The 25,750-nt window shown below is 40.5% G+C and overlaps 1 protein-coding gene across 2 annotated transcripts; it reads right to left on the bottom strand.

The window, feature by feature from the left end:
• Positions 1-7,474: 7,474 nt before the first annotated feature.
• ACADSB (acyl-CoA dehydrogenase short/branched chain) lies at positions 7,475-25,734 on the bottom strand. Of its 2 annotated transcripts, none has more exons than XM_065672434.1 (11): positions 25,671-25,734; positions 21,136-21,295; positions 20,103-20,203; positions 18,786-18,992; positions 18,180-18,350; positions 16,420-16,545; positions 15,738-15,830; positions 12,514-12,603; positions 10,892-11,029; positions 10,130-10,229; positions 7,475-9,249 (listed from the first exon to the last, which is right to left on the bottom strand). In XM_065672434.1, exons 1-11 carry the CDS (start codon positions 25,707-25,709, stop codon positions 9,179-9,181), a joined length of 1,296 nt encoding a protein of 431 aa, XP_065528506.1. In that variant the 5' UTR covers positions 25,710-25,734; the 3' UTR covers positions 7,475-9,178. The 2 variants fall into 2 exon arrangements, with proteins under 2 accessions (XP_065528506.1, XP_065528507.1); XM_065672435.1 differs by lacking the exon at positions 25,671-25,734 and adding an exon at positions 23,513-23,596.
• Between the last annotated feature and the right edge of the window lie 16 nt (positions 25,735-25,750).

The raw sequence follows: 25,750 nt of genomic DNA, 5'->3' as shown, positions 1-25,750 counted from the left end.
GGTGCTTTCTTACTCCTGGTTTCCACAGAAAAGTCATTTTTTTTGTTCCTTAAATCCTTGTACTGCTTATTTACATATGAAAAGATAAGTTTATAAAAGAGCTTTCCTATTTTACTACATCTAATAGTTAATAATTTAAATCTGTGGCCATTATCATCATATAGATTGACACAAATGGCATATGGATCATTCTGGGGATGAGGGTTAGTTTCTTTTAAGAGAGAATTGTTTTAGTTTTTGCAGGAAATTAATCAGGGGAATGGGCTTTGTGGAGCATGGAGCAAATCTAATCTGTTCTTTGTTGAAATTTGCCTTGCTCCAATTCCTAGCAATTGTAGACAACATGCTCTTTTGTTCAGGAGCCACTTGTTACATGCATAATTAGAGACTGCAGTAGCTGTGTTTAAAGAAAAACTGTTTTCCAATGTAATGTGTGATCTTGATAATAGTATTTTCATCAAAGGTAGCAATTACATTCATTAAGCTGGGACTGGCAAGGCAGCAAGGAAATTAAGTGGAAGGTGAATAAAAAGCTCCCCCGTTCCTTTTTAAAATCTCTGTCTCTTTAGAAGACGAAATGCACCACGTTGAGCTGCAAACTGGAAAATACAGACTGAATATAAGGGGGAAAAAAAGGAAAGAAAGGGGAAAAATAAAGTCCTCCTTAACCTTTCTGAATAATGATCCAGGAGATGTCCTAGGGACACCTACTATAGATGCACTTTTCAAATTAAAGGGCTTTATTCTACATTAATTTCTTATGCAAGTTTTAAACGAGCTCAACATATGATTCAGGTCTTTAAAGGCTCCGGGGCTCTCTAGGATTAATTCACTGTTCTTTTCACACATAAATTAATTGTTTTGTGTGCTCAAAACCAGCAAACAGCACATAAATCAACCCGTTTAGGAAAAGACGCGAGGCTGGTACCTCGTGCAAAGTACTGAAGTTGGCTATTTACACTTCATGACTGCAATAGGTAACTTTTAAAGGCAAGCTGGAAAAGCAGGACAGATGCTGTTAATTCTAAATGGGTTTCATGAGTGCAGAACTCATTTTAGCAATCTGATTCCTTGAAAGACAAAAGTTCTGGAGCACTGAAAAGCCATTCTTCCAGCGCTCTGATTATGGTTTTGCCAGTTAATAATTCAATTACACATCACTAATGTATTTGCAAACATTCCCACGTAAGAATAGCTAGCTGTAGTTGGCTTCTGGGCAAAGTTTTTTCCCCTCTCTTTTTGCCTTAAGCCTTCCAAGAGTGAGGTTTGCAGATGGAAAAATCTACAGATATGAGCCCTGGGAGGGCTGTGCCCAGCCCATGGGCTCCCCCAGGCACTCCTGCTGAGCACACACACAGGAATCTCATTATTTAACTCCCAAATGTAATCCTGCTGTTTTTTTCCAGGCACTGCATCCAGGCTGAGAAGCAGAGGGGAAGTGGGTCCATCCCCTTGTACCTGTGCTCTGTGCGGACAGCCAGGGCAGCACAGCACTGCAGAGAGAAATCACTGCTTTGGATGGGGGCTGAGCCCTGATTGTGCACGCAAGCAAAATACCCCATTTTCAGGGAGGCACTGAAACAGGGTGCCTGGAGAAGCTGTGGCTGCCCCATCCCTGGCAGTGCTCAAGGCCAGGTGGGACACAGGGGCTTGGAGCAAGCTGCTCCAGTGGAAGGGGTCCCTGCCCGTGGCAGGGGTTGGAACTGGATGAGCTTTAAGGTCCCTTCCAGCCCAAACCAGTCTGGGATTCTGTGATCTCAGGAAGCAGGAACCAAGGCAGATGACACTTGCAGCAAGTGATCAGGTTTAATTTACAAGCACTTACAGCAGGACAGGTATGGAGAAGCCGGTGATGACAGGTACTGTGCTCCCTTCTCACCAGGGTTGTCACAGCATGCCCTGATCTCAAAGCAAGAGAGAAAAGCGAAGTCAGAACCTGGCTATCCACCACTCCAAAAATAGCTGTTTCTCCCTCTGCCCTTCCCAGAAATAGAACATGAAACCACAGCATCTTGGCCAAATTGGAATTTGCATAGTTCTGTGAAGCATTTCCTGCAGTTAGGAATGATTTAATTATTCTTCACTTCCTCTTCTAGAAATCATTCCTGGATAATGAGGTTAGCATAGAGCAGATATGTTTCAGTCAAGAAATAGATGTAATTCAGTGCCAGAAGGCTTTTACAGTTAAGGAAAAATAAAGGGTTTTGGACACTTCTACATAGAAGCAGCAATATAGAGAGGGCTGGTGATTAAATGACAGTAGTCTGAGTCACCAGGTCGTTGGATGCTTTAACCCGCTGCTGTGTCAGCCCCCTCAAGAATCAGGACAACCACAACCCTCTTGTGGCCCAGATCCCTACACAAGGGTAACAAGGTATATTTTGAATAACTCTTAAGTGATGATAAGCTGTATTACCTCTAGAGAATTATCTCTGCAATTGAACCACTGAAGTCAAAGTAGAGCTAAAATACTTCTAGCATAAAATGGAAGACCTATTGCTGCACCTTACCGTGGACTTTGGGAACTGAATCCTGCACGGCAGCCAAATACATTGTGTGATAAATAGCTTGTTGAATCTAGCTTTTATTATTCAAGCAACCATCAAAATAACCTTGCCACATCAAGCAAATGTAGACATTGCTACAGTTAAACTGAGAAAATGGTTCTTTTTAAAGCTTGGTTGGACAGACCTCAGTGATTTGGTGTTTAGGAAGGCAGCAGAACAGTTTGTGTTTGGTAAAAATCCTACAGTGGAATGTAAGGGATTTTTCTCAGACCATGGGGAAAACAAAGACTACGAACATTGGTAGAGACTTCGCATCTTGTAACCATGTTCTAGGACATAATAGGGAGTCACAAAACGTTTCCGAAGTTCAGGAAGTACCTACAATGAAAAAAGTGCTTTGCCTCAGTTCTTATGGGAGCAACTGGAGCAATGCTGCATGTGTGAAAGCCTCCCCCTCAGAATGTCTAATGCAGTAGTTTGCACTTGCTCCATACCAACTCTGTCTTCAACAGCTCCATTAATAAAACATGGTTCTATAGAGCTTTCCAGTATTTAACCACATTTCCAGAACCTTAACTTTATACTTTCTGAATTATTCCTTGGTTGGTTTTGGGTCAGTTTAGCAGAGTTGATACAAAGCTGTTCTCTATGAGATAAAACACACACACACAAGTAAAACATTGTGCCTACAACTCAGCATCATTTCAAAGGTGGCTTTTTCACTTCAGTTGGTCCTTTAGTCAATGCTGAATGCACAATACATCACCAAAGTTCTATTAGCTAATACTTCTTAGCAGAAATAACATTTGCAGCCTCTGGGACTCTTCGCCTTTCACAGTCTCTACTTTTTGTATCCATACAGGGAAACAAAAAATATCCAGAGAAACTAATGTCTAAAATGTAATTATCACGTCTTTGGGTACCACCTAAACAAAGGCAAAAACCTCAGTGACCCCGTATGAAACTAAAGCTGGAGGACTGCTCTGGTTATATTGAACAATTAGCATTTAATCTGCATCTTTAGGATGCAAATTAGTAACCAGAAAAATCTTGCAGTGTGTCCTAGAAAATGAATCAGGCCAAAAATATTCAAGACACTTGGAGCAAAGAATGTGATGGCAAGAATGATAGAAAATTACTCTGTTCCTCTGATGGGTGGGTCATAGTTTAGAAGTCTTGGCTGAATGTCCATAGGAGAAGGCAGGGAACAACCCCTCAAGCAGGAGAACACCAGCTGTGGAAGTCTGTATCAGAGGTTCTTGTGTCCTGTGGAGACCCAACCAGAGTCTTTCTGCAGGCTCCAAAATGGGAACTTTCCAAAACAGAATCCATCAAACTTGAAGGATAGAGAAGCAGCGGATGCCAATTCAACATGAACCCATCGTACTGCAGCTCCACTCTTTCCTTTGTTCTCTCTACACTGGGAAAGTCATCTCACTGCTGGAAAACATCAAGACATTTCTTGATCTGCCCACTTGCATTTGTCTCTAAACAAACAGTAATGTTCCATTTCAGCTCTTCCCACCGATGAGAGCCTTCCCACTGTGACCCTCCAGCCACCGTTACGGACGAACCAAAGCTCATTGTCAGTCCTGCTCATGTCTACAACTCGCATTCTTTCCCCTGTTCAATACACCCAAAGCACTCCAGCCTTGCTTTATCCGGCCATTTACAACAGAGGTTTTTAAAACTCACAAACTGTCACAATGGTTTGTGTAACACTTCAAACTGATGGTTAGACCTGATGGTTTCAGTCCATATATGCTTATTTCCTGGCTAGGAAACCCCCAAATACATAAACCAGCAATGTGGAAGTTGGGGATTTATTGCTGTATTTTAGGTTTTCCTACTATTTGATTCTTTCTTTCTTTTATGGAAGAGCTTCTCTTTCTTCCGAGATCCCTGCAAAATGTCTGATGAACATAATCTTCTGCATGTTCAGAAGTCCTCATTGTATGGATTAAATAAATCCAGTTCTGAAACTGATGGTTACTTGGCTATTGAGACACAGTTTTCTGTCAGGTGGGGACTGCTTTGTCTTTGGGATCTTTAGTGAAGTCACCTTGAGGTTGTTTTCTACGTACAGTTCTCCAGTATTAGTAGCTCTACAGCTACTAAGACACAGAAAGGAAGAACAGTTTCAGAATGATATAAATTCAAATGATCTTGAAAGACAGAATATACATAAAAGCTATTATTGACCACTGAGACCATACAGTTTTGATTTATATTTTAAAATAGTTTATCAGAAAAGTTACATTGTACATTGCACATTCTTCTGAACATTAATGTACCAATACAAATCAACGTGTGAATCATCTATGAAACAAGCTATTAGGAAACACACTGGTTAGTTGTAGTTACCTAATCACAGAATCATAGAATGGTTAGGGTTAGAAAAGAGCCCTAGGATCATCTAAGCTCCAAATGTATTACTTATTGCACATGAACAGAGTATTTTTAGAGGATAATAAAGGCCAGTATTTCGAAGTGGCTTAATAATGTCTCTAGTATCAGATAATGAGAAATTCCCTCAATGCCGCTAAACTGGACTTTTTTAATTACAGCAAATGATCTTACAACTGGCATATTTAACTGAAATAATAGTTGTAAATCCTGTTTGTTAGCCTGGAACTCTGGATTCGCTATGCACTGATGTTTGACCATCTGTGGTGTGGGCTTGGAAAGAACTCTTGGTTCCTCTCACCTGTGTGTATGCAATCAACCACGCTATGTTAATCTTACAGTCGTATCAGTAGAGTAAAGCTTCCAGCCATGCCCCCTCACCAGGACCTGGAGCAAGGAGTTACACTTCAGAGAAGACAGCTCCTAGTAAAACACTCTGCAACTGACTGTATTTCAATATAGCATAAAATGATGAATTGTGTGGGAATTCTTTGGGAATTGTATAATGCATATTCATCTGCCCATCAGCTCTCGCTTGATTTGTGCCTCCATCACACACAATGCACACTGATAACAGGTAAATCTTTACGAAGTGTTTGTGGTAGCTGTTAACCACTTGCAGGTAAATCTCTTAGGAGAAGATCTATCACATTGGTACACTGAATACATTTCTTCAGCTATGGTGTATCCAGTAAGCAAGCTCAGGAAAGTCAGAGAGCTGCTTTTGAAGCAGAATGTGTCTCAAATTGAGCTTAGCTTGAAGGAAGAACTTGAAATGTGCCTCTCACCGAAAGATTTCCAAATGGAACTGCAATAACATGTTAATTAGAAAATTCTTTACATAGCAAAAGGCTCCCAATGAACAATTACTTTATGTTTCACATAAACCTTTTCTAACACAATCTTTACATGGGGAAAAGCAAATGTGGAAGAAAGAACAACAGCACAGAAAACATCATACGAAATGTTGTATTTGAGCACTTCCCAAGTAGTGATTAAATGTTTCTGTGGAAATCTGCCTCAGACCTTTATCACAAACCAGTATAAAACTAAGGAAAACTGATGGATGATACCGTCATTCTCTCCTAGTACAAAAATTGCAAGATCTGAGAAAAAATTTAAATGGCAGATTGTTAAGAGAACCATCACCTGATATACAAGATTAGCATTGGATCAAGTCACGTATAAAATTCAGGCACTTTTTAACACATTCTCAATACGGGTCTTGTCTTCTAAATCAGGGAAGCCCAGATGCAACATCTGATACTGAAGATGCTGTTCCAGGGCAACAGATTGGATTGAGTGGGCTGCCGAAGGCCACATAAAGGGAAAACTCCCCAGAATCATAGAACAGTTTGTGTTAGAAGGGACCTTCAAAGCTCATCCAGTCCAACCCCCTGCAATGTGCAGGGACATCTTCAACTAGATCAGGTTGCCCAGAACCACATCCAGCCTGGCCCTGAAAGGTCTCCAGGGATGGAGCATCTACCACCTCTCTGGGCAACCCATTCTAGTTGTATAAATACATATGCAATATAAAGCAGCTTTGAGTCCTGCCATTAGCACACAAAGCCTCAGAGTGTCACAAGGCCACTGGTGCAGCCAGCTACCACTACCAGACCTGTGCCCACAGTGCCTAATGTAGACAATCCGCAAATGCCTGTCCCAAATGGAACAGGGGGTGGGGAATGCAGGCAGTTCTTAACAGCTCCTGCACAACAGCACAGCACATCTTAACTACTAAATCAACATCTGCATTTAGTGCAGCAATGGAATCAGACTTAAGGGGATGAAACAAGTGACCTCTTCCCAGAATAGCTCTCCACAATGGTACATGCCCTTTTAAAACAAGGATGAAAGAAAGTCAGTGGTTCTAATTCATTTGTGCACATGCTCCTCCACAGAATTTTGTGGACAAAAATCAAATACAACACAGACACTTCTTTCAACAGTTACTGTGTACAGAATACAGTATATAGAACTGAGAGATGTGGAATATTTACAGCTGTAACATTAGGTAAAGGCTTGACCTTGTATTTCTGAGAACTGTTGAGTAGCTGATGAGGCTGTTCAGGTTGTTTCATGGACTGAAGCAGTCCTTTTACATAAACCTGGGTATCCAACCCTTCACAGTCCTTCAAAGAGCTCTGCGCTTTCCTCCATAAAGGGTTTGCTTTTAGCACTATAGTAAGTAGTTAAGTATTGCCACTCACTTCCTAGCCTCATGCAAAACTGCAGAAGCCAAGCTAAAATAGTACCCCAAACTAGGAGACCTATTAACAAGTATGAATCAAAACCTGATCTCTGCTGACACATGGCAGCAAAGTAGCCTAAACTGCCGCAGCTAAGGACTGCCCCACATTGGCACAACTCATCACATTAATCAACCCTAACACAAGCATTTTGTAGTGTGGTTATGATCATTTTAGACTTGCAGATAAGACTACATTGAGCAGAATAACTGTAGTTCACTGTTGCAGCATCTGTAGTCTCAATTCTAGTCTAACAATCTCCCCAGCCATTTCAGTTCAGCTGAGAGAGAGCCTGCAAACAATATGCATTAATAATTATAATAATGGTAATAGTTGTAATAATAATGCTAGAAGAGAACTTCAGAAATCATCTAATCTACCCTCCTACTCTTTTATTGTTGAAAATTTCACAGCTGTTGATCAAACTGATATGGGAGGGTTTTTTTCTGTAGGTATAAGGAGAATTACCACATTAATTCTTCGCCTATCAACAGGCAAAGAGCGCATGTAGAGGTATTAAGTCACTAAAGCAGTCACTTAGAATCATAGAATAGTTAGGGTTGGAAAGGACCTTAAGATCATCCAGTTCCAACTCCCCTGCCATGGGCAGGGACACCTCTGAAGCTTACAGAAAGTAAGGAAAGTCTGTAATAGCGTTGTTCCTCCTTGCTTGTTTCTTTGTATAAGGCACTGCCATCTGCTTGTTTTACAAAACCATAGTTGTTAAGTGTCATTTACCCCAGTTTTGCTCAAAAATCCTTTGGGACTCTCAGCCTGTAACACTGTAAACTCCATTCCAAGTGAATCATCAGTGACTGAGACTCTCCTAAGTCAGCCAAAACCGCAAAACCAATCCTTCCCTCCCCAAAACACTTGAGGCAAATTGCCAATTACAGCAATTATAATGATTTTTCATATATTAATCTTTCTATCTCTTGATTCTTAATGAGATCTCCAGCATTGGAGAGGTTTCTACTATAAATAAAATGTCTGATTATAAAGTAAACAGAGAGGGATAGAAAAACAAAGACTTCCCCACCCCTCACCCCCCTTCTTTCTTTCAAAAGGAGAAAAACTTTGCCAGTGAACCACTAACTTCTATGAGCGAGTTTTCTAGGCTGCAAAGTAACAGTCCCTCCCTAACTCCCAGAAGGGCTCTGAGGGTTAAAGTTTGTAAAATACATTGAACATGGAAAGGCCACTGTGAGGTAGTATCATAGCACTCCCATTACCTAGCTTATATCTCTGCCTTTTTGCAGAACTACTAGAGCTTTTTTTTACCCAATTTCACAAAGATTTCAACTCAACCTTTTCTGAAAGGAAAACTATAAATAGCCTCTTAGATTAAAACCCTTAACAGCTGAGAAAGCTGGAAAGAGAGGTAGATATTATCTACCTTTCAGTACTACAAATTGGGGCTGGAAGGGCTTAATTACCAAGATATACTTAAGAACACACTGAGGGCTGCTATAAAAATTACTCCAATTACAGCAGCTCCACAGACATCACTCCACCTGGGAGAGAGGAAACTATCACTTCTATTTCTCTCTTCTCCATGCTAATAAAGGGCATCATGAACAAACAGAAGCTTCACACCCTGCAAGAGTTCTGCTTCGTGTGTAGTGTCTTGGCTCCCAGATGGCTTAACAGAATCTTTCATACTAGGCAAGGCAAGGATTTGGCTTCTTTTGTTTTCACTTTGAAGTCTCAAAGCGGAGATACACTGCAGGCATAACCTAAGGCAACCAGCCAGTGTGTTAGCTTAGAAGTCCCTCAGGCAGAAATAAATACTTTTTAATCCACGATTTGGATTTGAGTGTGGAATTCACGATTTCAGATGAATTACACACTCACTGCTCTGAAATGGGTTCATGGTTTTCCTTACGATTTCATCTGTGATCAGATATTCCTATTTATGATGTTATTAATGATTTTTTGATTACAAACAAATGTGTAATTCACAATGAATGTTCAGAGAAACAACTCTGCTAACAGTCCTGAGTCCTTCTGGTTTCAGTACTCCTTTGCTAAGCTTTTTGCAATGGTGCTCAACTGGATGTTTGAAGTTCCTTCATATATTGTACCTGAAATCAGAAGAAAATATATTAGAAGACTACAAAACCACAGTGAGTATATGAAAGAGAGACCAAGATATTATTCTAAACAGTTCATTTAAAACATTAACAATTAAAAAGTAAAGATTTACTGAGCAAGTTCTAGAAACAAAATTATAATTATATTGTATATTTATAATACATTTTTTTAACAATAACAGTAATTATTTATATTATAATATATAAATCATACAATTATTTGGGTTGAAAGGGACCTTAAAGCTCATCTAGTTCCACTAGGGACACCTTCCATTAGATCAGGTTGCTCCAAACCCTGTCCAGCCTGGCCTTGAACACTGCCAGGGATGGGGCAGCCACAGCTTCTCTGCCCAACCTGCTTTTCTTATATGCAGCAATTAAAGTATCCTTCTGCTGGTACCACATAATGACAAGACATTTTCCTGAAAAGCAATTCCTAAACAACCAACAAAATTAAGTATTTACAAATGCTATCAGCAATTAAATCAAAGGGTAATATAGTTAGAAATGTCAAACTGTTAGGTCCCAGGATTATACTGGTAAACAACGAAGTCTTGAAAATAAAACTCCACATAGATTCAGGGCTTAAAGCCAAAGAAGTTGTCATATTTCTGAACTGTAATTCTCTTAATAGAATAGGACACGATGTGTGTGCCTGTATTTTTACTGGTGTCTAATGAAACATTTTAGCCTTACATACATACATATTTATTTATACCTAAACTTTTACCTTCTTATATCTGAGCCTTTGAATCAGTGTCGATTACAGACTTAAGGAAGAAATACCTTACAAAGAATAGCCAGTCATTCATCCTCCAACTTGAGTACTACTAATGATGCAAGAAACACTTGTTAAGAAACTATCACTCACCTATCTTGCAGTCACGGTAATACTTTTCTATCGGATAATTTTTTGTGAAGCCAACGCCACCCATCCATTCAATACATTTACTAGTTGTCAGTGTTGCAACCTATGAATATAGTTTCAGAGTTATAATTTCAGGATTCAACCTCATGCAGGTGGTAGTAAATTTTATCCTTTGTAGCTATTTAAAGTAAAAACAAATCAGCAATTAAAGCAGTTGCTTTACAGGGAAGAGCCAAATTAGAATAAAAATGACATTTTTCTGCATCAGAGGACATCAAGAATTCATTAACCACTAGTGCAATAGCTCATATGCTGCACTATGAAAAAGACTAACAGCAGCATGCAAGACAACAATTACAAAGAGGCAGAAGCAATCCAGTATAAGTCATATGAAGACTTGCAGTTGTGACCAGCAGAGTTGAAATGGCCACAAATTAAGTCCCATAATGCCATTTCTCCATCCACAAGAACAGAATTCTGGCAAAATGCAATCTCTCTAGATGAGTAAAGATAATAATTCATTTTCTCTTTTAATGTTGTTGCTTGCTTGTCAAAATCTAGGGGTCTGAGCAGTTTATTCTCAGGTGGTCCACTTTACATTCTGTACATGGACTGGGAATGAGAAGCAAGATAAAAGTACATCCACAGACTGCACTGCAAAATATGAATTAGAAGTTATACATCTATGATTCTACAATTCATCAACAGGTTAAGCTTTTAGACAGCAGGGAAATAAAGCCACAGAAGAAAGAAACTGCAAGTCACCTCAGCAGCATAGTACTTGGCCATGCTTGCCTCCTTTATGAATGGCCTTCCTGTTTCCACAAGACGGGCTGCGTTGTAGGTCAGCAACCTGGCTGCCTCCAACTGTGTGGCCACCTGAGCTATCTGGTGTTGCATCCCCTGTAATAAAGACACCACAAGTCAGACAGAACCAGGATCTAGTACTCTACTGGGATTTCTAGCAAGAGCCATTCTTTTCACCAAGGAACATACCTACACTCTAAAATAGAAATACAAGCTCCAAATGGACTGGTAACTCCAAATTCCTCTGCATCTATTGATACTGAAGCTGGGAAAACCTCTTGGCCACTGAAGTCTTTTTAGGAACTGCACTCTCATTTTCTCCTTCCTTTTTCTTGTATTCAGAAGTACTGGGGAATTCCCTGCCTGACTGGCTGGGCAAGGGCGTTACCTATTTGCACCCATGAATATCAAGGAAAGCTTCAGCCAAATCTCAACATTCTCCTCAGCACTGCAGAGACATGGGTAGGTCAAAGCTGTATTTTCATTTTGCAGCTCTCTATGAGCACATTCATACATTAATAAGTCTAGATCCCTGATGACCTGAAAACAAAATACCTCTCAAATAAAGTCGAGAACCAGGAGGCTTGTAACTACTTCTTCCCATGTCCCATAGCCATGAGACAAGAGTTAGGAGCAGCATAAAGAGGACATGTCCAATGAATGGATTTGTAGGAAAGGAAAAAGCTGATGAAGCTCACATCTAAATAGTAGGTATTACAGAAAAATGGGTTTATTTAAGGAGTCCCAAACATTATTATGATTGAAAACGAACATTGTCTTTTACCCAAAACACAATGAGATCTTTCATCTTATTAGAACATTAACACTGCACCCTAAAATCTGCAAAAATATATATGCAGGTCAAAATAACAAAATGATTCAGCAATTATAAATTCCATTTTCCATTCAAAAGACGCAGTTCTGATCATTTCCTAAATCTCTGTGGGCGCTTCCTAAAATCTGTATGAATTGTGAGTAGTACAAATGTTCCTTCAGCCAAGATGTAGGTTTCTTTTAACAAGAAAATTACTATAGTAATTACAATTATATATCTTCCTTATTAAACTATACATCATTTTTGCAACGAAGAATTCTTTTCGGTTTAAGACACAGGTATTATCATGAAAATGTCTCTGTATAACACAGGAAATCTAATAATTCAATCAGTTTCCTCATCTTTTTATTATTTCTGGTGTCCAGAAAAAGGCCTTCACCCTAACACCTCCTGAAAGGGTATAAAACCCAGGAACACATTCAACATACTGGGATATTAAAATCAGAAGAGAAAGTTGCCCCATGTGTATTATTTTCCAAGGCTGTCAATATGCTATCAAGCACAAGGACTTATGTCAACAATGCTATGAAGTTTTAAAGTCTTTATACGGCACTTAAAGGCACATAGCACTGAACTGATGTACTTTATGTGGCTCATCTGAAATTCTTCTCAAATATTAAGGGGAGACATGTCACAAGGTGGAACACAACTCATACAAAACAGATCACTCATTTTACTGACTTCAACTACTGTGTGAACAACTACTCTCTTGGAGGACACTTCCCTTCTGTTCATTAACAAGTACCTGGAAGTCGAATACGCTTTTCCCAAACTGGACTCTCTCCTTTGTGTAGGGAATTGTGTGGTCAAAACAGCCCTGTGCCAGTCCTAACATCTGTAAGAAATAAAGCATATGTTCAGGAAAGGCTGGTTAACTGATTTTACCTAATTCAGATGATAACATTTGATGTTCTTCTCATCAGGCAGTTTACCTCTGTAAAAAGCTTAGTACTTAGGAGAATAGTATTCTTCATACCTAGGGACTGCTACAACTTACACAAAGCTAAAATATAATGAAGGTTCTGTATAGTACCTCAAGAGCCAGAATTTTACAGTTGTTAGACCTACTGAGGAGAGTTGTGATAAAAAATAAAGTCTGAGGAGTTAAGCCTACTCCACACTACTCCACTCCTGAAAGAAACTTTCTTACTATTGGCAAAGATTTGTGAAGACATTATCTCTACTTTTTGAACAAAACTGTCGTTGCACAAATATGAAGTGTTTCTTGGAAAATTCTTAATTACACGGGAAAATGACTGTAACTAAAGTTCTACAGATCTACATTACAATATTAAAGGAAAAATAATGGGAACGATTATTCAAAGCTATCTGCATCATCAAAATAATTTCTTGTTTTATAGAAGACAACAGACTGTCAGAATTAGCTATTTATTTCCGAAGTTAGAATATCAAGGTAGTGGAAGGAGAGAGAACACTTCTTCCAGCATTTTCTAGGAAAAAAGAAACCTTGCAGAACAATTTTAGAAGATCCACTGTCTGTTCACACTCTGTTCACTCAGCAGCGAAGGCAGCAAAGCACAAGTGGTTATCTTGGAGAATAACATCTGGGGAAGCTACACACCAACATTCACAAGGAAGCAACTCTCATCATAGAATCACAGAATGGTTTGGGTTGGAAAGGACCTTAAAGCTCATCCAGTGCCAACCCCCTGCCATGGGCAGGAACGCCTCACACTAGACCATGTCACCCAAGGCTTTGTCCAGCCTGGCCTTGAACACTGCCAGGGATGGAGCATTTACAACTCTCTGAGCAACCCATTCCAGTGCCTCACCACCCTCACAGGGAAGAACTTCTTCCCTGTATCCAACCTGAACTTCCCCTGTTTCAGTTTGAACCCATCATCCCTATCATTCCAGTCCCTTATGAAGAGTCCCTCTCCATCATCCTTGTAGGCCGCCTTCAGACACTGGAGGCTGCTCTGAAGTCTCCATGCAGCTTCTATTCTCCAGGCTGAACAGCCTCAACTTTCTCATCCTGTCTTCATAACCTGAACTTCCTCTGTTTCAGTTTGAACCCATCACCATTGCTGGAGTCTCCTAGTGTCTGGTTTGTTAGCCTGAAGAAACATTATGAAATAGTTTTATGTTTTCTTAACTATCAGAAGTGTTCTCCATATATCATATGGAATATATATATATATCATAGCCTTTCATATATCTTTGGATATATACGTATTAGTAAATAAGATCAGTTGATTTTATTAGTAACTACCATCCATCTGAATGCATTCTGTCTACCTCGTTTTATTCCTAGAAAAAACAAAGATATGGGGAAGCATCAAACAAAGGGGAAAAAGAAAAAAAAAGAGGGAAATTAAGGGCATGAAGAACTATCAAAAAGTGAGGGATATAGTAAAATTGGAATCTCATAAAAGTTTTCTACTTCAAGACAGGGTACTCCAATGGGGCAGTCAGCTGCCACACTAAGGAGCTTAGTCAAACTACCTTCAGTGATGTGTAATACAGTACGGGTATTTTATGGACAGACCCACATATTAAGCTGAAAGCCAAGGCTCCAAGAAGATAAAACCATGACCTTGCCTGGGTTCAGACATCTACACCTTCATCATTTAAGGTTCTAGAAAACCCCCACAATATATAGGAAAAATGGGCATCTGGGAAAATAACATAAAACACTGTTACTGTATCACCAGATTTGCTGCCTTCTGCTATAAACTCATATAGATGAACCAAGTACATCCACCTCAGTAGCTGTAACAATATATGGAGCTACGTTGCATTCGCCTTTTCACAGACACAATCACATTTTATAAGATGTTAGTTACCTTCTAAAACTATTTCTACTGCAAAACTATATTCAGTTCTACAGGGCTTTAGAACTGCTGTTCTTGTCCACTCAAGTGCACTTCTCTTAATTTGAGAGGTGCCAAGAAAGTAGTAACTTAAGATATAACAACTACCTGACCTTAACTTTTAGTTAGGTTGTAAATGTAACTTGGAGTAATTAAGCGTAAAATAAGGCCATATATTTTACTGCCAGAGCCTTTATATTATTTATACCCCTGTTTTTTAAATGCCGTATCAGACTAAGTTTAATCACAGATAAGGTTTATAAATGATGGAAAAGCTAACCCATTTAGCAGCATAGTATACTGCCATGTGGAAAGTCTAAATTTCATGAGGATCGCTCCTGGTTTGTCTGTAAACTAGGGCAAAAGATAAGGGAGACTGGTAGCACAGACATCTTATACCCTATACAACACAACTACATCCACAACACAGTAGAAACAGAGAAAGCATTACTTTCAGAAGCAAGATAAAAACATAAATACTTGTCCTATGTCATTTTATAACAGGGCTGAACCTGATTTTCATGGAAATCAGCAGTAATCTGAGATCCGAACTGAGTTTACAAAAAAATACATTTTAAAGTAATTCCAAGGTCAGTAAATATTTCCCCCTAAGATGCCATAACGCGCAAGTCTCAAATACAATGAACTAGGATACCTCTGCTATAAAAAAAAGTATTTATTTTAGAAATAAGTTGACTTTTAAAAAGAAGTTGTTGGGAAAACATCAGTTAGAATAAAGTCACATTTGGCAATCCTATATAAGCCCAGTTGGAAGCATTAATATTATACATTTCAGTGTGTAATATTTTCTAATGGGAGTTTTCTTTGTAAAATAGATTTGCATAATGAAAGATGTTGCTCTACCTCAGAAGCAATACGTTAACCCTCAAAGACAAACTAATTGCTATTTAATGTTTTCTAAATCTATTGCTTATGTCACCAAAGGAGAATTTTACCATTTACAGTTGTTTCAGTATTTGACTGTAACTTAGCTACATGGACAGTGACATCTAGTGGCAACTGAGGGTTTAATATAGTATTTTCTAAATAGTTTCTTCTTGTTAGCTTTAAATATTTAGTAAATTTCAATCCAGTTCTGTACTGGCTGTATTCAGTATTAAACAGAATTACCCACCTGTGCAGCAATACCTATTCTGCCAGTATTTAGCATTCCAATTGCATACTTATAGCCTTGTCCAACCTGTCCCAGGATATTGGTCTCAGGAACCTAAAAAATAAAACACCACTGTTATTCCTGTTCTATTCTGCTTTGCAGCTTCTAGTAGAAGGGTTCAGAGGTGAATCAGTCTACAGGGTTTATTTAACGGTCCTCCTCAGTGAAACTAGAAACCCCTAACTATTCTATGATTCTAAATCAGTCATTTGATTCTAGAATATCTGATTAGAACATTTCCTCATACATGTGGTTATCATCGAATCACAGACTGGTTTGGGCTGGAAAGGACCTTAAGATCATCTAGTTCCAACCCTCCTGCCACAGGCAGGGACACCTCACCATAGACCATATTGCCCAAGGCTCTGTCCAACCTGGCTTTAAACACTGCCGGGGATGGGGCATTTAGCACTTCTTTGAGCAATGATAAACCGGTGTTTGAGAAAAACTGTACCAAAACTTAAGTAAACCAACCTCCCTCAAGACTTCTGTGAAAGAACAGGGAGGAAAAAGTTAAAATATGCCAATTAATCAGTATGTCTGAGGAAAAAAAATAATGAGGGGATTTAGTTAACATTCTTATATGTGGTCAAGTTCCAATTACACACAAATTATGCTTCAATAGCTAAACAACCTACAATACCTTAACATTTTCAAACGTTACTGGACAGGTAGAAGACGCTCTGATTCCAAGCTTGTCCTCCTTCTTCCCCACATGTAGCCCCTCTGTGTCACGATCTACTATGAAGCATGTAATTCCCCTGTATCCCTAGGATGAATTAAAAAGTAATCAAGAACTGTTTTTTTATACTAATTGTGCTGTCTTTGGTTATGTGGTGCTTAGTAGATTAAACTGTGACACTAATATCACCAAATGGTATCTAAACATCTCATTCCAATACAGAAATTTTACACCTGCTTAATACTGTATTACTAAATAAAACACTGGTACCATCATCTGTTCCCTCTATGTCTGCTAACTATGAATTACATAGGCCAGGGATACCTTTCTATTAAAATATTCCATGTGGAAAACATGATCAGAACAACCTTGTAAGTTCTCTTGATGAGACAAAGAACTGGTTTTACGTAAATGAAACAGAAAGGACTCTGGTGTCTGTACTGGAAATCACTGGGAAAGCAAGTTACTGCTGTGCAGTGAAGTCAGTCCTTGCCATCAGAACACATCACAAACAGTGCGCTGTAAGAAGACATCGGGTATCTTAATTGTAAAGTGGTCAATCAAACAATGGCTCTAAACCCATAGAATCCTAGAATGGTTTGTGTTGGAAGGGACCTTAAAGCTCATCCAGTTCCAACCTCTGCCACGGGCAGGGACACCTTCCACTGGAGCAGCTTGCTCCAAGCCCCTGTGTCCAACCTGGCCTTGAGCACTGCCACGGATGGGGCAGCCACAGCTTCTCTGGGCACCCTGTGCCAGTGCCTCAGCACCCTCACAGGGAAGAGCTTCTGCCTAAGAGCTCATCTCAGTCTCCCCTCGGGCAGGTTAAAGCCATTCCCCTTGGCCTGTCCCTACAGGCCCTTGTCCAAAGCCCCTCTCCAGGTTTCCTGCAGCCCCTTTAGGCACTGGAGCTGCTCTCAGGTCTCCCCTTAGGGAGCCTTCTCTTCTCCAGGCTGCCCCAGCCCAGCTCTCTCAGCCTGGCTTCAGAGCAGAGCTGCTCCAGCCCTCACAGCATCTCCATGGCCTCCTTTGGACTTGCTCCAACAGCTCCATGGCTCCATGTCCCTCTTGTGTTCAGTACAATGAAAGAAAGACCCTTCTTCTTACTTAGTCAAAACAGGAAATTTAATATAAAAAATAAATATATTTAAGTTAAATTTTTAAGAAAGAGATACTGGAAGAAGTTAAATAATAACTAAAAGTTTTAATTAACTTAGATTTGTATTTTATTATTACTCTACTCTTTTCTGAATCTACGACCTACATCCAAATTGGTGACAGAACTTGAAATGTGCATATTTAGCTTTGTATTTTTTTACCTGAACACTCCTTTCTGTAGTATACCCTTGTTAGCTTTCCAGTGCATGTAGCCTAAGCTCTCTTTTGCCTTTTAATAACAGCAACTTGTCAGTTAAGTCAGAAGCGCTGGAAAGACATAGACTATCTGTTGTTCTTCCATTACTCAGAATAATCCCAGTGCACGCTGTGCTCTTCATCTAAGCAATTATGCTCCTGACATTTTTATTTTCCCTGGTGGGAGGAATTTATTAAATTGCTCAGCAAGTTTTCAAGTTTTGTTGGAAAACATTTTTAAAGGTTTGCTGTCAGCCAGCAAAAAGTGAAAGGAATATTAACCTTTAACATCAGATTATTAATATCAAATCCCTAGTTTCATATATCATGAGCTGCCATTGAAATGTGACTGTTCTTTAGCAACTTACTAAGGATGGATCTGTATTTGCCATCACAAAGAAAACTCCTGCATGTTCTGCTAAGCTAATCCACATCTTTGAGCCATTGATGACATAGTAGTCTCCTCTCTTTTCAGCCCGAGTCTTCAAAGAGAAAGCATCACTGCCAGATCCAGCCTCGGAAAGACAGAAACTGCCTATCTGTCAAGGGAAAAAGTAGTCTTAGTTTTTACTGAACATATAGGTACATGTCTGCAATTAAAATAGTTATGAACAAGCACAAGTCTCTTAAATTCAAACATTTTAACCTACTGCATCAAAGTAACTAAGTTTCAGATACGGAGATTAAGAATAGAAACACTATGTAATTACACATCTCTCAAAGTCAACTGCTTTAACATTCTTTTCCACAGTAAATTAAATTTTAATGAAACTAATAACTGCCTTTCCACTTTTACCTCTCAGCTACTGGTGACAGGATGTATCTATAGCACCACAGATCTCAGCTCTACCCAGTGCTTCAAAGCTGACACATAAAGATTATTTTCCAATGCTGCCGTCACTGAAAGAAAAAGCCTCACTAATATCACTGTCAAGAACCATATTACAGTTCAGTAAAGTGAGACTTTGACTCACCGTATCTTTAGCCACTCTGGGCAAGTAATTTCTTTTTTGTTCTTCTGTTCCATATGTGGTAAACAACTTATTTGTTAGTGTATTTTGGAGTTCACATAGAAGAGATACAGCTGGATCGACTTTGGCTAATTCTTCTACCACCAATATGATGGAAAAAAATGAGGCTCCAGTTCCTCCGTATTCTTCCCCAAGCTCAATACTCATCAGCTGAAATAGAAAAGATGAAAATAAATTAATCTCTTAGTTCCTGTCAGCAACTTGTTAGTCCAAGCTGATACTTAAAATAACAGACACAGAATGTGAGTACTTCCAGATCTTTCTCCAAAGAACTGTTTTCCTTCAATACCCTTAACAAACTAACAATTCCTCACAGAATCATAGAACCATTTAGGCTGGAAAAGACCTTTAAGATCATTGAGTCCAACTGTTAACTCAGCATGGCCGAGTCTACCACTAAACCATGTCCCTGAGTGCCACATCTACACATCTTTTAAACACCTCCAGACACGGTGACTCAACCACTTCCCTGGGCAGCCTGTTCCAGGGCTCGTCAACCCTTTCAGGAAAGAAGTGTTTCCTAATATCCAGTCTCAACTTGAGGCCATTTTCTCTTGTTCTATTGCTCATTACTTGGGAGAAGAGACTGACCCCACCTCACTACAACCTCCTTGGAGGTAGCTGCAGAGAACAAGGACGTCCCCCCTGAGCCTGCTCTTCTCCAGACTGAACCCCCCAGGTCCCTCAGCCGTTCCCCATCACACTTGTGCTCCAGACCCTTCACCAGCTCCACTGCCCTTCTCTGGACCCGCTGTAGCACCTCATTGTCTCTCTTGCAGTGAGAGGCCTGACGGCAGAAAAAGCTAAAATTGAATCCAGGAATGAACACCAAGGTTTCTGCAACACAAATCCTTGTGGTTGGCCAGGAAAGGCACAGAGGACTCCTGATAAACTCCTGATACTCCAGCAAAACTTACCAGAGTCATGGCAGTTCAAGCACTCTACACAATTATGTTTATCAATTGAAAAAATCAAAACAAAACAAAAAGGCATGGGGGGGAAAACAAGGAACTGAAAGATAAGATAAAGAATGGTGTGGGAGAGGGAGACACGGAAAGAATACTACAGTAAAAGATGGAGAATGGTTAAAAAAGGAGAGAAAGTTGCCTTGCTGTTGATAAATCCAGAATTTCTAATGATGCACTGGATAATTTGAATTATATCTCTCCAACTTTTAATATAAAAATCTGACAACTGCACAGCTAGAGATTCCTAAAATCACCACTTTCTGAATAAAAGATTAAGGAAAAGTATGCAGACCCCTTGTTCAAACAATCCTTGTATTACAGAGTCTTCCATTTTTGAATTCTCGTCCATTTTCTGTACCAAAGGTGCAACTCGTTCCTGAGCAAACTTTGTCACTGTAATGAAGAGAAGAAAGCAAGCATGTAAGTATTCCAACAGTCTCCTTAAAGATCAGTATCGCAGTAACATGGTACTTCGGACAGGTTATGCATATATCTCCTGACTCTCCCAGACAAGTGAATAAAAGCACAGAAAGTTGCCCAACTGAAACAAGGTGATGTGCCATAAGGTTCAATTATAACTGTTTTCTGAACTCAGCTACACCGAAACATCCTATAAATCCAAGAACTTTGAAAGCATCTCAGCAACATTTATGCAACACTGGTTCACTGAAAAAAAATACAGAAAATAATTCAAATACATCCCTTACTTGGTTAGCCGTATCCTATTTCTTTATAAATTAAACCTGCAGTTTAGGAAGATGGTCTCAGGCTTTAATGTGTGACATTATGTGTGCACAAAATCCTGTGAGACTATTTCTGTTTAAGTGGAGCCTTTTACAAGCTCCCTCTTGGATGTGCAGGTTCTTATCCTTTCACCTTTGCTCTGAGGATCCCTTCTGAAACACTATCATCTTCGTGCAGGACTGGCTGCATTATAGACACATCACATCCATCACCATTCTGGATATACTGGAAATGTCTGAAAACCAACTGGAGCAGTTACCTATAGCTGAACTAAACACTTCAGAAACAGCGTGAGTCAGAACCAGGCAACTTCACTTCTGTGACAGCAACAGTTCTAAGCACTTAATATTTATTTATTTATGTAACCTCACTGTGGTACATGGAACTGTGCTATGGTAACATGGAAAAAGAACACTACATTTCTCTCTTATGAACTAAATCACTTTCAAAATTAAGCACATACCCCCCAACCCCCCAGTCAATCTCAGTATTTAACTAGAATTAAACAATGAATTTTTAAAGCTAAAATTCCCCTTCTAGTTAAGACATCTCTGAATTTTAACTGCACAGACAATAGGTACCCATATTTTTCATCATTGTCTCCTCTTCGGTGAATGTCTGAAGCGGAGCACAGACAGCTCCATCACTGGCTAGATTTGGCATGGGTTCAGACCTGGAGGATCGAAAGGCACATGGAGAAGCCCTCCAAGGAGCCAAGTACACTGGCATATTTCTTTTCACCTGTTGACAATAAACACAGAACATGCAAACAGTTAATAGAACTTGTATTTGTGTGCAGACAGCAATACACCATTTTACACAGTGTTTTGATTCAGTGAATGATTAGGAACTATCATTTACATTCAATGTCTAGTTTGAAAGTTTTTGAGATGATACAACCCCCCCCCCCCCCCCACTTCCAGTGTCCTAAGAGAAAATAACCTTTAATTACTCTCCTTCTAACCTCATACAGTTTTCTTTGTGGACGTTTGCTAGCATAATGCTATTCTACAAAGGATTTACAAACATTAATTTTAGTCAATATACTGTATATATACAAACACACTGTTAATAGTATTTATGTTTATAGATGATTTTCCAAGTCTGATGCAATATTCATAGTACCAAGTGTATGTTTTGATAGATTTAGTACCTTCATTAATAAATAGGATAAGAGTAAATATGAAATAGACTTACAAATGATTTTTACAGAAGGCCAGTCAGCTTTAATGATAAACTGAGCTTTTGATCTCAAAGGGGGCATGACAGAAACATGGCTTTACTCTCATAGGTCCCCAAACCCAGTTTATGCTGTGGCTAGCATCTACAGATCAGATCTTTGCCACAGACTTCTGTCACTTCTGCTATGTCAGTCTAAAGTATGGAGATATTAATGTCTTACCAAGACAACTGCTGACAGAAACTCCCAGTAGAGACATAGCTGTGCCATAAAAATAATGTATATGTGAACATATGCCTGCTAACACACATTTTTGCCAGCACGCATTCTTAACCCACAGTGAGCAGACCAACAGACTGTGCTGTAACCAGACTGCTATTCAGCTCTCTGCTAGAAAGACAATATCGCAATGCACATTGATAGTAGCATTCCTCAAAAACCAGCACAAACTTTGGGGTCAGGAAGTAAAAATTCCTTTGATCCTTCTAATAATTCACTCTCTTTCATGTTGGCTTTCAACACTTGTCATCTCCCCGGCTGAAGAACTGATGCAAAGCAGATCTATAGACTCCTTCTGTCTTAGACACAAGATGTGTTAAGTCTGTTATAGTAAGGAAACTCCAACTAGTAACACTTGACAACAAAAACCAGCAAGAACTGGTAATACAGAAAACAAATATTGCTGTGAACATTCAATGTTTGTTCACATTCAATACCCCATGTCACATATACTGACTAGTGGGGCTGATTCATGAATACAAAGTCTGGATAATCAGCAAGAGCTGCAACACTTTCATATTAAGATTCTGCTACTAGAGTCATGTTAGGTCTTCACAGAAAACAAAAAGTTGATTTGATAGAAATGAAATTCAAAGCAACTGTGTTCCGGAAGTTGTCAGTCAGAAGTGGATTATTTAGAATCCTAGAATTGTTTGTGTTGGAAGGGACCTTAAAGCTCATCCAGTTCCAAACCTCTGCCATGGGCAGGGACACCTTCCATTAGAACAGCCTGCTCCAAGCCCTGTTCAACCTGGCCTTGAACACTGCCACGGATGGGGCAGCCACAGCTTCTCTGGGCACCCTGTGCCAGCGCCTCAGCACCCTCACAGGGAAGAGCTTCTGCCTAAGAGCTCATCTCAGTCTCCCCTCTGGCTGGTTAAAGCCATTCCCCTTGGCCTGTCCCTACAGGCCCTTGTCCCAAGCCCCTCTCCAGGTTTCCTGGAGCCCCTTTATGCACTGGAGCTGCTCTAAGGTCTCCCCTTCAGGAGCCTTCTCTTCTCCAGGCTGCCCCAGCCCAGCTCTCTCAGCCTGGCTTCAGAGCAGAGCTGCTCCAGCCCTCACAGCATCTCTGTGGCCTCCTCTGGACTCGCTCCAACAGCTCCACGTCCATGCATTTGACCATGGGAGGCCTTAAGTATAAATGAAGCAAATCAACAAGGATGTTGGCTCTCTATACTCTCAATACAGAATAACAGACTGGATTGCTCTGATCCTTTTGTTCGAAGCTGATAAGCCTCCACAGAAATATGAAAGGATGACTCAAGGATGAACTGACTTAGAGAATGGAGTCAAAAAGTAGACACCAGGGTAATAGGGACAACAGAGGGACATCAACCACCTGGATGACCCTAAGGAAACCCAGCTGTGGAATCAGGCATGTGCTCACTAAACTATGCCCATCATTATCATAGTAACAGCTCTCTGTGCTGCTCTGCACCCAGAAGAACATGAACATAAAAGTGCAGGGCTCAGGTCAGAGCTCCCACCAGCAACAATACCCTGGGTGAAGAGGACCAATGAGATGTTGCTGGATCGATGGGTGGTGATGCTTCTCCCTCTCCCTTTCTCTTCCTTTCTTCTCCTCTTCTCGCTTTTTCATTTAATATTGACTAGATCAAAGTAAAAACACATGGCATGGGACTCTCTGATCCAGTTAAAATAATCATTGATGAGTTATATCTAACCACATGCCTTGTATTTTGTATTAATATATCGTAAAACTGATATTGGCTGGTGTTGTTTCACCTTAATTCAGTGCAAGTGTATCACAAACTTGGTTGTTGGTCCCAAAGGGAGGGAGGTTGTCCTAAAGTACTCCTTTTGGGTAGTGACATAGGGTCACTCAACACCCAGGAGTGCAAACATCCACATGTTTAAGTCTATATTCTTAGAGGACTACAAATTTCACATCCTGCTTCTTCCACTACTTTATTTCCCAGTACAAAGAGCAGAGCATTTCTCCTTCATGATGGCATAACCAAAGACACCTCACTGAGAATATCTCACCAGCACTGACCAAGAGCTGCAGGAAAAATGCAGGATGCCTTCTTCAGAATACAAACCTATTTGGAAAGCTGTGAGGAGGTGTGCTCAGCAGGCAATAAGCCAGTACTGTTGAAGCAACAACTGGCAGTAAACTGGGATTACCTCTACTTCTGTTTGATGGCATCTGACACTCAGATGTGGGATTATCATGGGTGAACACATCACTAGATCAATGCAGAGGATTCTGCTCCAGGCCAAGTGGGAAGTACAAACCTTGCAGACCACAAAAATGACACTGATTTTTCTCATATGCTTTATGAAAATGGGAAGCTGGACAAACTTGATTAAAAGCAATTCAGCAAGGTCAAGTACAAGTGCATGAGGCTGTATCAGCAAAGGTGATCTGCCAAATGCCTGGCTAGCAAATAGAAGCTTTAAACCACAATAAACAGCTCAAGTTTGTTACAGGTTGCAGGCATTAGAGCAGCTCTACTCTTGGCAATGATGCCAAAGGTTTTGAAACAGTTCAAAGTGTTCCTTCGGTCACTCTCCCTCCCTTCCCCTTAGCAGAAACCAAGGCAACTCAGTAGAAATACCCCACAGCTTTCACCTAGAGGCTCTTCCACTGCGACCAACCCACTTGAGAGTGGCAGAGAAAGGTGGTGTCCTGCCATGGTGGGAGACACAAGGGCAGCCCTTGGTGCACCCATGGTTTGATAAACACTTGTTTGATACCCAACTGAGACAGTGCTACAGGACAAAAGGAATAATACTAACAAGGTTACCTTGAATGGTCTTACAAGCAGTAGGATGGCCCTAAGGGCTGGAACGTACACTGGCAACACTCCCACATAGAGCAGCAACCCACACGTATGCCACAGTAACAGCATAGCGCAGAAATGGTGCTTTATTTCAACATTTAGGTTTGAATTTTAATTTAGATTTAGATTTTATTATTCTTTACACTTTTATTCTTAGAATTCATAGAATATTCACAGACTGGTTTGTGTTGGAAGGGACCTTAAAGCTCATCCAGTTCCAACCCCTGCCACGGGCAGGGACACCTTCCACCAGGGCAGCTTGCTCCAAGCCCTGTCCAACCTGGCCTTCTTTCCCTGATGACTTTCACTCATGTATCTGGCTTCCTGACAGCCCTTATTCCTCAGCAGAGAAGTTGCTCCACAGCAGGCTTGCTTGCTTGCTCTCATTTATGGGTCAGTTTTCTGTAGTTTAGCCATCACAACACCATGACACGCTGCCTTATCGCCTGAAATACAGCTGTCCAGCACGTTCCCTCTCTCTGCACAGTAAAAGCACAGACCCAGCGTTTTTGCTTGTTCCCTTTGCCTTAGATTACCCCTGCAGTACCACAACCCTGTTTAGATAAGGGGACACCAAAGCACCTCTGCTGTCACCTCACAGACACCCCAGCCGCGGGCTGCTCCCCCCACCACACCGTTTCACGAGACCTTTTCTTCACGCAAAGTTACCCCACATCGCCTGCCCAGCGCCAGACAGAGGGAGAAAAGCGCTTTTACAAACGCACCCTCAGCCCTGCACAGCTCCCGGAGCCACTCTCACCCTTAGCGGCTCGCAGGGTAACGCAGTTCCCCTTCCCCGGTCCCCCCACCCCAACTCAGCCCAGAACCCCCCCTCAAACACCCGCTTCACCTTCACGCATCGCCTCAGCCAGCCTCCCGCCGCCGCCATATTGCTGCCGCTGCCAGCCCCCAACCACGCCACGACCACCG

This window comes from Lathamus discolor, chromosome 3 (assembly GCF_037157495.1).
Source record: "Lathamus discolor isolate bLatDis1 chromosome 3, bLatDis1.hap1, whole genome shotgun sequence".
Lineage (NCBI taxonomy): Eukaryota > Metazoa > Chordata > Aves > Psittaciformes > Psittacidae > Lathamus > Lathamus discolor.
This window is presented reverse-complemented; position numbering and strand designations above follow the sequence as displayed.